Raw genomic sequence first — 14,866 nt, 5'->3', positions numbered from 1 at the left:
TTTAATATGAAATATGTACGCATATAATATTATTATATAATAGCATTATAGAAAATATTTACAAATCTAAAAATATGTAATGAGTGAATTTAGAGGAAATATATTATAGAATAAAGTATATTAAAAAATGTATATAAAACATATCAAATTTACATGAAAATATATATAAAAATGTGGAAATTTAAATAATGATACATAATAAATTTTGAATAATAAAGCATGGTAAATTTATATAATATTAATGTTAGATTCAAAATAATAATATATTATAATATTGAAATAGTATTGATAATGAAATAAAAATATATATTAAACTTAAATAAGAAAGAAAGTTAGATTTTATTGGACGAAATTGTATTAAATTTGAAATAAGAAGGAAAAAATGAAAATAAAGCAAAATTGAGGACCAAAAAGGGCACGCGCGAATAACATGGGGGCTAAAGAGGAAAATATCCTTAGCTCCAAAATGCTGCATTCAGCATGGACCAAAATGAAACCAACGACAAATTATGCTGTCCAAAATTAAAGAAATTTAAGGGATCGAATTGAAACACAGCGCAAAACAAGAAGGGCTTGGCGCGAAAATATCCCTCCCCATACCAAAACGCGCGGATCAAGCCGCGGTTGGATCGGATCATCGGGCTGCTAGGCAATGGTCAATACGACACCGTTTTGGAGCCACTGATCAGACTCTAAACGGTGCCGTTTCGTGCGTCATATGAAGGCCAAGACAAAACCCTAAACTGGCAGCATTCTAAGCACTTTCGGCAGTTTAAAAAAAAAACTAAACCCTCCCTTAGCCGTTTCAGGAACCAAGCCTCTGTCCATCCGACCCCGATTCATGCGAAAGGGAAAAGGACTTCATCGGCGCCGACGACAAGGTAAGATCCCCCCTTTTCTCATAGGAAATAGAAAGAATCAAAGAAAACAGTAAAGAAACGCAGAGAAAGAAAAAGAAAAGAGAACCACCTTCCAAAAAAACTGATCTTTTCCTTTTTTTCGATTTCTTTGTATTGATCGTGTATGTAACACTTACAAAATGTTTACTCTCTAATCTTATAGCCGAATATTCAGAATGAAAAACAAACAAACAAAAAATACAATATTTGTTCTCTCTGCTGCGTTGCGTTTGTTGTGTTGCAGGTACGTGTACGGAGACCTACGTGGAGGTACGGAGGTGGCCGTACGGAGGCATGCGTGGCAGTGCATGGCGACGCGTGTGGATGAAGGCAGCATTCATCGCTAATGCGGCGCTGGATACTATTAGGGTTTTCTGTTTCCACGTTAGTTGGGCTAGGTTAATTGGGTTTTGGTTTGGGCAAGGTTAAGTGGGTATTTGGGATCTGTTTGAGTTATTGGGCTATCTGTAAATGGACTTAGTTTGTATTTTGGGTTTGCTGGACTGATGGACTTTTAATAATTTTGTTTTTATTTTTATTTTTATATATTTTTTGTTTATTTATTTGATTTGGGCCGGGCAAAATTAGGTATTACAACATGCATCACTAATTATTTTCGTTACAGACTTAACAAAAATACCATTTTTCGTCCCCTATCATTGCTCTCCCATCCCTCTCCCCTTCTTCCCCACTACCACTGCTATTAGAAGCCTAGCCACATTGTCCTTCCATTTCATTCTCTTCCATGGCCATCCATTCTTGCCTTTGCACTTCTCACCATTTTCCATCTTCGTTATAACTTGGTTCATCTGCTTCACTCATGCTTCCATCATTTCCTAAATCATATGCAAAGAACAAAGTGTAAAATGAGAAGAACCAATGTATACCATGTGAACAAGAAAGGCCGGTCAAGCTTGTTAATGAGATTCAAGATAATGTTGTTATTAGTCACTACATTAAGTTTTGGTCCAGTGAACTGCCCATTGATAAGAAGGATAACCTTCACAACAACAAAAAATCAAAACTTTTTTTTCTTAGAAACCTAGAAACATACACATAAAAAAGCACATTACTTTCATCAACCCAAAACACAATTTCAGAATTTGACAGTTTAGAGATCAGAGTAACCTACCGGGGAACTCCAAGAATAGAACGAGTACCATAAGTAACAGTCCAGGTGAAATACAAGGGTCTTCAGCATTCACCAAAGACACGCCCAAAACAACCAAAACACCAAAAACCAAATGAGGAATGAATGATTTCTCCATTTTCCCTTTAATACACTAAAAGCCAACCAATCAAACATTTAAAAAAAAACCTGGCCGAAATTGGTTTATCAGAAGACTATCACCATAACCGCCTGAAACTGAAACTCACCTGCTGGTTTGAAACTCCCTGGAAAATGAAATATTTTCATAACAAAACAGGGAAAAATATGTATACTTTAAAGCAAGTTGGAAGCTCGCATTTAATCTAATAATCGGCGCAACGCGTTCCGCGTTAAGATAATTGCTTCCCGCTTATGTTTATTTTCACTGCTTTAAAAAGGCCAAAAGTGAAAAAGAATGAAACATGTAATAGGTGAGAAGGAAAATAAAAATGGAAATCTGGGTTAGGTTGAAGTAAAAATGGACTCTAACCGATCTAATGTAAACTCATAAGCCACAAATGTTACAACACCAATCTGATGCAAGGAACAGAGTAGTAATAGCGGCGACGGTGGTAATGGTGGTGGGGATGATGGTGAAGAAAGAATAGGGGGAAGAGGGGGAGAGGGCAAGGGTGGGGAGGTTTGCAAAAAATTGAAGGCACTTGTGATAGGGGGAGGGATGGTGGGGAAGAGGGAGAGGGATGGGAGAGTAGTGATACGGGGATAAATAACCATGTGAAAATGGGATGGGCAAATAAATTTGTTGTAATAATTAAAACAAAATAAATCTCAAAACATTAATGTTTGGATTGGTGGAGTAAAAGCTCGTATCTTCATCCTTTTAATTAATTCACTAATCACTTCCACCACTAAACAATGCTTCAAGGTTTCTTTTTTTAATTTATTTGAAGGGATATTATTGGTAAAATTTACAGCATATTTTGTTGGCTGTAATATCAATACATTACAACTCAATTCGACCCATCATTAAACTATTGTTTGATTGGTTGTAATGAGTTATCACAGTCCTATTCCATACGGCTTACTCAGGACAAAGATGCTGTTTACCATTTGGTGGTCTCCCACATAATGACAATTCAGGGAATGGGTGAGTAACTTAAGATTTCAATTTTACCCTCACCATTATCATTTCTTTCTCACGTCTGAGACCTTTTCCCTCTCTTCTTCCTTCCATTGTAATCATCAACAAATTACCAACTTATCAATTTAAATTTTTTTAATCCCATTTCCTCCCAACCCTGTCTCCCTTTGACAAACCGTAACAAGGCCTTCAATCTCAGAACCGCTTTTCTAACTCCAAATGCCCTCAACAAGGCCTTCTCTTGCTTTTGATTGAGGTGGAAACTTGAGAAGAGAAACAACCAGATAGTGGTTTAATGTGAGGCTTCAACTGTACCTGAGAAGGAGGCCGAAGAGACCTTCAGGGAGAATTTTGAGTACCAAGCAGAGGTGGGTTCTTTTGCTTTTCCTGGGTTTTGCTCTTCTGTTTCTGCTTTTGGTGGAATATTTAGGGATTTACATGGTGGTGTTGGATTGGGCGATTTAGTGTTGAATCCTATTCTGTTTTTCTTGGTGCTGAGAAGGTAACATGCTGTCAGCTTAATATAACCTGCATTCTCATCTTTTGCTTCATGTATGAAGCCTTTTCGTTCAATAATTTTCAAGCTAATTGGGTTGATTGTTTATATGTTTATTGAACGGGTTGTTGTGTTTACAAAGAGTCCAAAATCAGACAAGCAATACGTTGGGAAGTTGTAGCAGACAGTAGCTCCTATGTGAATAGGGAGGAAACTAATCTAGAAAATCTTCAAGTCCGTGGTACACAGATTACACTTTATTTAAGGGTACTACATTTGTTCATTCTTTTTCCTCTTTTACACCCTATTTGAATGTATTTGCATTTGCATGTTTAAAAATTTAAAGGAAGATAATAAATAACATTGAGATTTGAATGTAGTGTTTAATGTTACAAATACAATTGCCTTAGAAATTTCTGGTTCTTCAAATGTACAATTCTTCTGAGTGCCAAATGTCTAAGATATTGTTCTCCTGCAGTCAGATGACAAGTACGAATTCTCAGATCCCACCAGAATTCAGAATTTGGTGAAGAATTACTCCCAATTTGTTTATTTCCCAATCTACATTTATGGTAAGATACCAAACCAAACAAGAAATATCAGGTAGAAACACACACACACAAAAAGGAAATCCTGAGTAGGGAAGTTGTCAGTTTCTAATTCTATGCATAATGCTGTTTACTTTTCTCCTTATTTATTGTGTTATCATGTTGCAAAGTTCTTAATTTTATTTGCTTATTTTTAGACCAATATCTTATTCTGTTTTGCTTATAAGTTCCTCCAGCATATTTGAATCCTGAATTCTAATAATATGGGTGCTTTGGGAGACAGTGGAGATTTTGTGGCCTGGGAAAGTTGGTTAGATGATTTGCTCCAAAGTAATGGTTGCAAGCTACTATTTAATGAATTTATTGTTTCTTTGAGTTATATTGAAGATAATTTTTAGCATTTCATTTCTTCTCAATTATATGTAATGATATGTAGAGATAGGATTTTTAGTTACCTTTGGATGTCACAATTGTCGTCGTCAACAGATACGAGGTTTATCAACATAATGCTAATGCGCTCAACAAAATATTTCAAAACCATTGAACAATCAAGAGTTGAAATTTACCGGAGATTAGAAAGCGATCTGAAGTTGGCAAAGACTCGTCAAACATTGGAGGATCAAGCAGAGATAAAGAGATTGCGAGAAACTATCCGAGAAGCCAATCTGAAGTTGGCCAGGTTAAAGAAGTAAAAACAACTAAAGTAATTGCTGCTTCTCGTTATTTCGTTCAAGTAATAGCAGTCTAAGAATCTTTTAGTGATTAATTGGAATGTTGATGAATTGATAGTAATGTATGCCTTTGTGTGAGGGCTTATGTTTGAAAAGGAGAATGTTAAGAACTCATGTGGTTTGATACTTTTGGTATTTTAAAGTTGTTTTGTGTGGAACTGCAATTTTGTTTTTTTGTATTTTTCACTTAGATTTTACTGTCCATATTTGAGGTTAAAATTTTAATACTTTACTAATAGACCATATGGTTGTTAAAATTTTTGATAAATGCATGGCATAGTTGTTTAAACCAGATTAAATAGGGCTAGATCATTCAGTCGAATGAAGAATCACTGATATATCGATTTGAAAAGTCATTGTTTTGAGCCTGGATTTTTTTCTCAAATTTCTTAGCCTAAATCAGCAAAAGAAAATAAAAGTTCAAGCTTATTTCCTAAACTAGTTAGCCCAAATCTAAGAAATAAAAAATTAATAAATAAGCCCAAGACTCAACTCAGCCCAAACCAAAACAGGGAAGAAAAAGTTAAACCTAAAGTTTGTTCATGTATTAAAATTTTTAATCGAATTTGTAATGAATAATTGATGTTTATGTCTTATTGTTATTTAAATGTGTATAGTTTTTTAATTAATTATTTTTTTAGAATTTTTATTTTAAAATATTGAGTTGATCTAATCAGTTTAACTATTTGTCCAATACTAAACACTAATATGCATGGCTGTATGGTGGCGAATCGAAGGGTATGAAACAATCAGGTGTAGTGACAAAAAGTTAGAAAACAGTAGCAAAACATGAAAAAACCAAAATTGCAAATGAAATAAAAACAAACAGAAACAAATCTGTCTCTATGACTTCGACTTTTGTCTATTATCTCCCTAAGTACATGCAATGAAACTAAAAATAGTTCGATCCGTATCTATGTTTGGATGTAAAATATAATTCTCAAACTATTTATTAGTTCTAATTTTTTTCTTTTTAGTTTAGAACAAAATTAAATTATTTGTTTTGTTAATGATATTTTAGCACATTAAATATACATTGCAATTTAAAAATAATAAAGTAGGTTATGCATTATTTTTATAATATTCATTTTAAGAATGTTATTAAATTATGTATTATTTTATTAAAATTTTTTAATAAAAATTATGTTAAAATATGATTAAATTATTTATTATATAATAATCTTATTAAAATTTAATAAGGATAAAATCATTAACTTAAAAAAATTCTGTTAATGGTATTTTTGTCATTTAAATCTTTTTTCTTATGCTATTACAACATCTATTCCATTCAACCAAACAGGAGAATACGGTTGCAGCTCTATTCCATTCCATTCAACCAAACAACTGAATTATTGATTGCAACTCTATTCCATTACAATCCTATTTCATTCACTCCAACCAAATGTGGAGTTAAGATTTTCCCATTTCCCGCTTTATTATTATTTTTATTATTAATTCTAACCTTTTGTTTAATTTTTCAATTTTAATTTGGATCATCAAATAGTCGAATCAACCAATTTTTTTGTTTAATTGATTGAATCGAAATATCAATTTAAAATTTTCTACCATGACTATGATGTGATTGAAAATTTGTATGTGATGAAAATTTAAAAGCATAATAATGAATTTAGCTCCTAACATTTACCTATATTGTTATTTTGTTTTTATATTTTTATCACTTTCACTTTTAACCTTCGAAGTTTAGTCAAATTGTTTTGTTTTGGAAACAAAAGGTTACTAAACTAATAAAATCTTAATAGCACTAAAGTGACAATCTGCATAATAATTCACGTGTATTTCTTTGCTGATATAAACAAGTTTTTTTTATGAAATACATGTGAATTGCAACATGAATTACCACATTAGTACTGTTAAAATTTTGATATTTGAGTCTAACTTTCCGTCTAATAAAATGCAATATAACTAAGGTATAAAGATTGAGAAACAAAATAATAAAAATAAGGTTAGGTAAAGCAAGCAGTGAGTGGAAAAAAATATCTAAGGAAGCTAATGTATCAATAAACTAGATGTAAGAATTACAGAGCTATATAGATTCACAATATAACTACCTAAAAATTGGAACCCACCTTCCAAATCATGTAGGGTAAAGATGTTTTTTCCCTTCTCAACCATTGCCTCAAATTTCTGACATAATCATGCATATGAGAAGAGAAATATATATGTGAAAGTTCATGATGAGAGCCTTTTCAGTTACGGAGAAGTCATGATTGATTAAATAACATCAGATCAGAGCAAACATCCTGTAATATAAGCCATTCCAAAGGATTTTTTTGTTTTCGGCAAGGAGAGGGCGGGTTGAAAGTAATTTTCAATGTCATTGACAACAATTGTGACAGGAGCGACACCAGTGCCAATGCCATGTGCAGCATTGCCGTTGCCGTTGACAACAAGGAAAACAAGAGCAACAGTTACCGCAGCAAGATAATTTCCAGGGTGTTGAAGATGACAAGGGCTCTTGTTCTTCTTCTCGTCCTTGTCTTTGTTGCTCCCTTTTTTCTTCCATGGAAACAACATTTCTGCCATTTTCAAGACTGCAATGATCCAGTATAAATTAAGTTGCAACACCTACAATGTAACTGCATATGACATGCATGAGCACATATGGTATGCACTATGCAGCAAGCAATAACTGCATAAAAAGCTACAAATTTCTATATTATTATACATACATACAAGTAGGCATGTCGAATATCAGGTTCACATTAACAACTACATAGATCCCAGGGAAAGGAATTCAGGCATCTATCTTGTTTTGCATGGAGAAAAAGCTACAAATTCTCATTCCACAAGGCATATATATAATATAACAAGTGAAGCACATGATTGTCAAAAGTAGGATTATTGGTGATAGAGAATGGTGTTAACTTACACTGTAAAGGCAAAGGAATTTACAGTGGTTCCAACATCGGAATGGGTGGGTGAGGTCCAGAATCTCGGTGGATATGTTGGCTTTTCCTCATTTGGTTCTTCAGCACTTGGGTCTGTTTTATCCTTTGCACCATCATCTGATATCAAAGTTCCCTCACTCTTTTCAAATTCAACACTCTTTTTGTCAGTGGATGGACTTAACGCGAATAACTCCTCATCTGATTTGGAAAATTCTCCGGATTTTGAGTTCAGAAAATGCTCTCTGGAGAAACTGTTGTTCTCTACTTGAATGCTAAATAATGACTCATTAGAAGCAATACTCCAATCTGCAGGTGTTAAGGAATTTCTTCTTTTGAAGACCGAAGAGGAAATCCTATAAGGATCGTATCCTCCCTCTTGATCCATCATTTGGAGTGGAGGGGATATTGTCACTGTTGGTCCATGTACAAAACTAGGAACTCGAGATGTAGATGTTGCAGTAGCAGAGACATGATGTTCATCATCAGGTTTAGAGGAAGAAGTGAAAGCTATGCCTGATCTGGATTCTGATAACTTTTTATTAGCTTGAAACTGATCTTCTGTAGATGAAGTGGATGAGGATGAAGAGGACGACAGCCTCTGCTGTTTGGCTGAGACGACTTTACTACTTTCGGTTTCATTGAATACATCCTGGTTGAAGTAAAAAGGATCACTTGCAACACCAAGTTCTATATGTTCTTGTGAATGATCACTGGTTCCAGTACTCGTCCCACTCGAATGTGTATAACTTTGGTTTCCAACAAGTTCGGGATGCATCAATGAATGCTTACTGATTCCATTCCCATCACTTTCCTCTGTGCCTGTTTCTGAACACTTACTGGCTCCCTTCCCACGGCCAATGTCCATAACTTAAAAAAAGGAACTAGGTGAAATCCAAATTAGGTCGCCATTTCCATGAAGAGTTAAGAGGTTGACATTTCAACAGCTTCAAACATTGCCTAGGAACATAAACCCCTTTTAATACTAAATCCATCCATATCCATACATGAATGAAGCATGGATAAATGGCAAAAATTGAAGGAATCTATAAGGAAAAACATATATATATATCTATATATATATCCTAAGCAAATGCAGTTCATCATATCTTGACATTTTACCAACCACCATGTTCTGCAACATTAATTCAGGAAAGCTAATGAATACATTCTTCAAATTTCAACTTTTAACATCTTTCTTGAGGACGTTGGGGAAAACACCGTATGCTGTTCTATGTGGATGAAGCAATTATTTTTTAAAATCATATATCTGATAAAGAATAAGATATTGAAGAAATTTTGCAATCAAGTTTGAAATTTGTTAATGGTCAGACCCTCAACACCTTCAGCATTGACCTTTAATGGGGGGTTTTGTTTCCCAACTCAAGTTTCTAAAACAAAACGAGCATGCATGCCTGAGAAAGTGAACCATTCGTAATTGCGCATGATCGTAGATGAACCCACCAATAGCATATAAGGCATTTCTGGGTGGAAATGCTAAATAAAGTATGAGTTTGAGTCCAATAATGTATAAAACTTGGGTTTAAGTCTGTTTATACGCAATTGTGCATGGCTCTTCTTCTCAAATAACTCAACAAAACGAGCGCGCATGCTTGAGAAAGTGAACCATAAGTAATTGCGCATGATAATAGATGAACCCAATAATGTATAAAACTTGGGTGGAAATGCTAAATAAAGCACGCGTTTGAGTCCAATAATGTATAAAACTTGGGTTTAAGTATGTTTATACGCAATTGTGTATGGCTCTTCTTCCCAAATAACTTAACAACCCCCCTCATCAAAACAACATGTTCTGAGGGTTAGACCCTCAAACAAAAACCTTGAATTTTGATAACGTTTTTCTTCGCTAATTCATCGAACAAACAAATTTGTCTCTGCATTACTTAAAAAAAAAGTTCAACTCTAAATCATCGACACCATTTTCATCACAAAGAAAAGCTACAATTATCAAATCATTCAACCAATAATCTTCTAAACAGAAAATTTTAAAAAATTAAAGAAAAATCATTGAGAGAGAGAAAAAAGCTTACTTTGGAACATTAAGCACTTGCTGAAATCAAACTCGTCGGAGGCAGCCTCCGACCCTCAACTGCCTTTCTGCGTTCAACAAGTATTTAAAATTCGCATTTACATATTAAATAAAAAATTTTAAAAATCAGACATTAAAAAAATACAAAAACTTTGAACAGATACTTGACAAGCAAAATATCAACAAACTTTTTTTTGAGTAATGATTTGTAAGTAAATGTTGTAAAAATAATTAATTAAAATTAAAATTAAAATTAAAAAAAGAAAAGAAAATTGTAGGAGACAGATTGGAGTTGAACGGAGTAGCGCTATTTTCTGAATTTCTATTTTATTTTGTATTTTGTAACTAATTTCACCATATCTGCGTTTCGCGCCATCTTTTATCATTAATTTTTGAGGAAATTACATTCGTAATCACCCAACTATGTTTTTTTTGGTCAACCCAATTATGAAAAGTTACAAAATAGTTACTCAACTATGTTGCATTTTTTGGTGTTTCTATTTTTACGTTAGCCAACTCATGACCAAAAAAGACAAAATTGAATAGTTGAGTGGCCATTTTTTAACTTTTCATAATTAGGTGACCAAAAAAGAAATATACTAATAATTGGGTAACTATTTGTAACTCTTTATAGTGGAGTGGCCAAAAAAGAAAAAAAAAACTATAGTTGGGTGACCTCTATTGTAGTTTACCCTTAATATTTTTTTATTAATATTGTGTTTGATACTGTTTGGTTTCGATGTTCAGCTTGGTATCTGATTTTTTTTTGTTTTAATTTGGCACCTAAGTTTAGCTTCAATGTTCAATTGGTACAGCCTTTTTCTTTTTTCCTATTTAAGTACTTATGTTTTTTAGGAATAATTGCAAAAAAAAACCCCCAACATTTGGGGGCTTTTGGTTTTGTGCCCTTAACATTTTTATTTTTTGATTGACACCCTCAACGTTACGATTTTTTTAGAAATCAGCCCACTTTTAACGATCAACGTGAGTTGACCGTTAATCATATTGTAGGTCAACATAGCAGCCCATATGGCATGCAACATAAGCGTATGACGTCATAGATGACATCACCTATTTAACAAAATTTTTTTCTCTCATTGCCAAACACCATTTTTTTTCTTCAAAACACATGGTTGCTACCATTTTTTCTCTCTCTCATTTTCTCTCTTGCCAAACACCAATTTTCTTCTTCAAAACATATGGTTGGCTTGTTTCATCTACAAGAATCTCCATTACCATGATTATAATCATGCTTTTGTGCAATTTTTGTAAACCCACACCACACTTTCAACTTAAAATCATTGTTTTTTCCCCCACTGTCGACTGCCACCATTTTTCTTCTTCAAAACACCATTTTTCTTCTTCACTACCTAACCTCCAAACCATCCCTATTTTACTATCCTATTTCTTTTCCCATCCCTCACTTTCCTATTTTATTACTACTTTCTATCTAACAATCATAAAAGTACCTGATGGGAAAATCCAAATCATTTTCTTTATATCGATTAACCAATTTGTCCAGCATAATGGAAACATGATATACTATAATTACAATATCATGAAATAATATGCTGTACAAGTTTAAGAAACTTGTTTTGATATCTATTTACAATGATGGTTGTGGAACACTGGTTAATCTTTTAGCTTTTTCTGCACTGCAAGCAATCCAATCCATTCCACTTCATTCCTCGTACCCATCCCTTCAAACTTCATTTCTATGTGAGGGTCAAATTGACAATAAGTTTATAGAACAGAGTACAATATTTATAAAATGGAACTCAACACTCATGCATGAATTGTTAGCTCCGTCCGTACCTAAGGGTAGCAGTTTTGGCAGACGATAGTCTGAATGGTTCTATGTGCCACAATCTCGCATAAGACTTTCGCCTGTTGAATATTATTACACACATGAAGAGAATCTAAAGACTAAAATAATGAAACACAGTAGTACAACATTAATATTTAATGCTTGTTAATCCAATAATCCCATTTCCTTGTATTTCTCGAAACAGGGTGTTAGTTTGATGAGCTTAAGCAATCATCAAATTTAATCAATCTTCATGTTCAAGAATGAATATTTTGAAGATGAAGATCAATGAACGACAGAACATGTTCAAGAATATTGTGTTTTGAAGAAGAAAAATGGTGTTTGGCAAGAGAGAAAATGAGAGAAAAAAATAGCAGCCGACAGTGGGGAAAAAAGTAATGGTTTTAAGTTGAAAGTGTGGTGTGGGTTTACAGATATTGCACAAAAGCATGATTATAATCATGGTAATGGAGATTCTTATAGATGAAATGAGCCAACCATATGTTTTGAAGAAGAAAAATGGTGTTTGGCAAGAGAGAAAATGAGGGAAAAAAAATGGCAGCAACTATGTGTTTCGAAAAAAAAAGTGGTGTTTGGCAAGAGAGAAAATGAGAGAAAAAATTTTGTTAAATAGATGATGTCATCTATGACGTCGTGCGCTTATGTTGCATGCCACATGGACTACTATGTTGACTTACAGTTTGATTAACGGTCAACTCACGTTGACCATTAAATGTGGGTTGATTTCTGAAAAATTGTAACGTTGAGAGTTTCAATCAAAAAATAAAAAGGTTAAGGGCACAAAACCAAAAGCCTTCAAAGGTTGAGGGTTTTTTTTTTTAATTATGCTTTTTTTTACTAGAGCAAAAATGTCAAATATTCATTAGGCCACATGATGTCGATCGGTCTAAGTAACAAATTGATCATTGAGGTCAAAATCAGGTATGAAATTAAGACAAAAAAATTAAGTACGAAAATTGTGTAATATCTCGATACTCGAGTCGATCACCAGATTCAGGCTATAAGGTGAAACATTCGTTGTCGGAGCAATTACAATCAAATTACATTCGTTTTAAAACCATTTAACATTCAAATATAAGTAAATCATGTGCATAATATGATACATAATCATTTTTGGGTATTATACGAGCTTACGCAAGCTCTATTGCTACCCGAGGTCAAATTAGGACCAAATTGTAAAGAATTCAAAATGTCGGGTTGGTATCACAACTTTGGGATTTCCTCGTCGCGATGCAACATACTGACTTGGCTTGTCGCGACATTGGGAGTACGTTGTCATTACGTAACTCTCTATTTGGTCTCATCTCTCGCAACGTTGAGAGGACGTTGTTGCGACATGATTGACTGTTTAAACACTTCAGTATCTATAAATTTCAATAACATACCAATTGTATTTATGCCAAAACATACCAAAATGGTAAACCAAGTTAACTTAACAATAATTGTTCAAAATGATCATTTGAGATAAAAAACTGGATCAAATCTTAGGTGCATGTCATTTATTAAACAAAGGAGAACTTTACAAATATTATTAAGTCGGAGATCGCCTCTTGGATGCTGGAATCGCTTAGCAGGACTTTATGATGTACCTATACCTACACACAAAGAAAATAAGCCATATGTTGAGTGATAAAGCTTAGTGGTATTTTCATGATTCAAGTCAATGCAATAAAAGCTTATATCAATTGTATACATCCAATACAAATCCTATTATCACCTAATTCATATGCCATTCATACCAATTCTTATTCAATACAGAAACCAACAAATGCTACTAAGAATACATTTACATCTTATAAAGAAAACCATGCATAACTCACTTAACCAATCTAATATGCATATCATTTTAACATTCAAATGTCAATAGAGTTTGTAACGCCCCAAATTTCTAGTATTTAATTTTTGTATGTTGTGACACAACTACTTGTTTTTTTCAGTGGTTAAGTAATTTTGGGTGTGTATGGGAGTGTTTGAGGGGCCTGGGTTCAAGTCTTGGCTTTTGCAAAATTTTAAGTTTTTGCTCTTAAGTGAATCTGGAAATAGGCAGGTAGGCTTTATAAATTTTAAGGTTAGTTCATTTACACAAAAAGAGTCTGTAGTGTAGTGGTAAGGTGGCGACACAGGTGTGGTAAGGAGCTTAGAGGTTCAAGCCTCACTGCATGCAAATGGGATTATTTAATTTGCTCATGTGGAGGCAAGAATTGGTGTTGGATTTGAACTTTGTGTTGGAGAGTTTGAATGGGTCAAATGAGTGATTTAAAGAGTGGACCATGGAGGATTTCAAGAAAAGGATTGGAGGAGTGATTTTAGGAGAGAATTGAGAAATTTGAGTAGAGGAAGAAGTGTATCCGTTTAGGGGTGTTTCAACTTTGAGATTTCGGCTAAGGGGAAAAATGGGTGTTATTTTTGGCATTCTGGAAGAGCTTGGCTGAATTTGGTCTTTAGGTGCTAAGGTGTTCGGTTTTTGGGGGTAATTTTCGTGTTCTCCTTTTTAGTTTTAGTGTCGACTATTGTCGGGTTTTGGGGAAGTACCTCTCGGGTTTGTCCCATTCTGCCCCTTTTCTTTCTTCTTTCCCTCTCTGAACAGCCGAATTTTTCCCTCTTATTCATTTTTTTTCTTTTTCTCTACCGACCAAACCTTCTTTTTCCTTTCTCTTCTTCTCTAGCCGAATATCATCCTCTTTCTTAATCTTTACCTCCGATTATCCCCTTATTGTTTGAGAGTTAATTCCCTTTATTGTTGTGATTCTGCTGTTACACTCCTTTCTGTCGGCTCGAACTCCAAGAGGGCTGAAGGGGAATTAAGTGATACCAATTCGTCGAAACTCTTCCTCTCTTTTCTCGTTTTAAGGTAGGTATGTGGGCTATTATCTAAATGTTGGTCGAATACTTGTGGTGTTTTTATTTTTGTAAGTGGTTATTTAGGGGATTCAAACCTTTTGACTAAGCAACTTTGGTTAATAAATCTAGTTGTGATGCAGAAACCCGTCTAAGGATCATAGTTAATCTTCGACAGTGATATATGAGGGCTAAGTCACTGTTGTCGTTCAAGGTAAATGTTTTGGGGGTTAAGGATTTGAATAATAGAGATCAATCCTTTCGTTAGTGACTAATGAAAACTTGTATGAATGCAGGAATTGGGTGGACATAGATCTT

The 14,866-nt window shown here is 34.0% G+C and overlaps 2 protein-coding genes and 1 long non-coding RNA gene across 8 annotated transcripts; 1 reads left to right on the top strand and 2 right to left on the bottom strand.

The window, feature by feature from the left end:
* Positions 1 to 970: 970 nt before the first annotated feature.
* On the bottom strand, positions 971 to 2,919 carry LOC107918781 (protein enabled homolog). Of its 6 annotated transcripts, XR_005922776.1 has the most exons (4): positions 2,540 to 2,789; positions 2,218 to 2,294; positions 2,032 to 2,091; positions 971 to 1,735 (listed from the first exon to the last, which is right to left on the bottom strand). XR_005922776.1 is itself a non-coding variant. In XM_016848363.1 (3 exons), the coding sequence occupies exons 1-3, from the start codon at positions 2,782 to 2,784 to the stop codon at positions 1,729 to 1,731; spliced, it is 270 nt and encodes an 89-aa protein (XP_016703852.1). In that variant the 5' UTR covers positions 2,785 to 2,799; the 3' UTR covers positions 971 to 1,728. The 6 variants fall into 6 exon arrangements, 1 of the variants encoding a protein (XP_016703852.1); XR_005922775.1 differs by having other exon boundaries at positions 2,277 to 2,780; XR_001690238.2 differs by having other exon boundaries at positions 2,032 to 2,182; positions 2,277 to 2,779.
* Positions 2,920 to 3,048: 129 nt separating this feature from the next.
* Positions 3,049 to 5,084, top strand: LOC107918580 (uncharacterized). The gene is made up of 4 exons (XR_001690159.2): positions 3,049 to 3,653; positions 3,790 to 3,914; positions 4,126 to 4,219; positions 4,682 to 5,084. It is a non-coding gene; the product is annotated as an uncharacterized lncRNA (long non-coding RNA).
* A 1,839-nt stretch (positions 5,085 to 6,923) lies between these two features.
* On the bottom strand, positions 6,924 to 10,235 carry LOC107919047 (uncharacterized protein DDB_G0271670). Its single transcript, XM_016848578.2, has 3 exons — positions 9,884 to 10,235; positions 7,817 to 8,792; positions 6,924 to 7,478 (listed from the first exon to the last, which is right to left on the bottom strand). The coding sequence occupies exons 2-3, from the start codon at positions 8,698 to 8,700 to the stop codon at positions 7,262 to 7,264; spliced, it is 1,101 nt and encodes a 366-aa protein (XP_016704067.1). The 5' UTR covers positions 8,701 to 8,792; positions 9,884 to 10,235; the 3' UTR covers positions 6,924 to 7,261.
* Positions 10,236 to 14,866: the final 4,631 nt, after the last annotated feature.

This window comes from Gossypium hirsutum, chromosome D13, assembly GCF_007990345.1.
Source record: "Gossypium hirsutum isolate 1008001.06 chromosome D13, Gossypium_hirsutum_v2.1, whole genome shotgun sequence".
Lineage (NCBI taxonomy): Eukaryota > Viridiplantae > Streptophyta > Magnoliopsida > Malvales > Malvaceae > Gossypium > Gossypium hirsutum.
The sequence above is the reverse complement of the archived record's forward strand: the minus strand, read 5'-3'. Positions and strand labels throughout refer to the sequence as shown.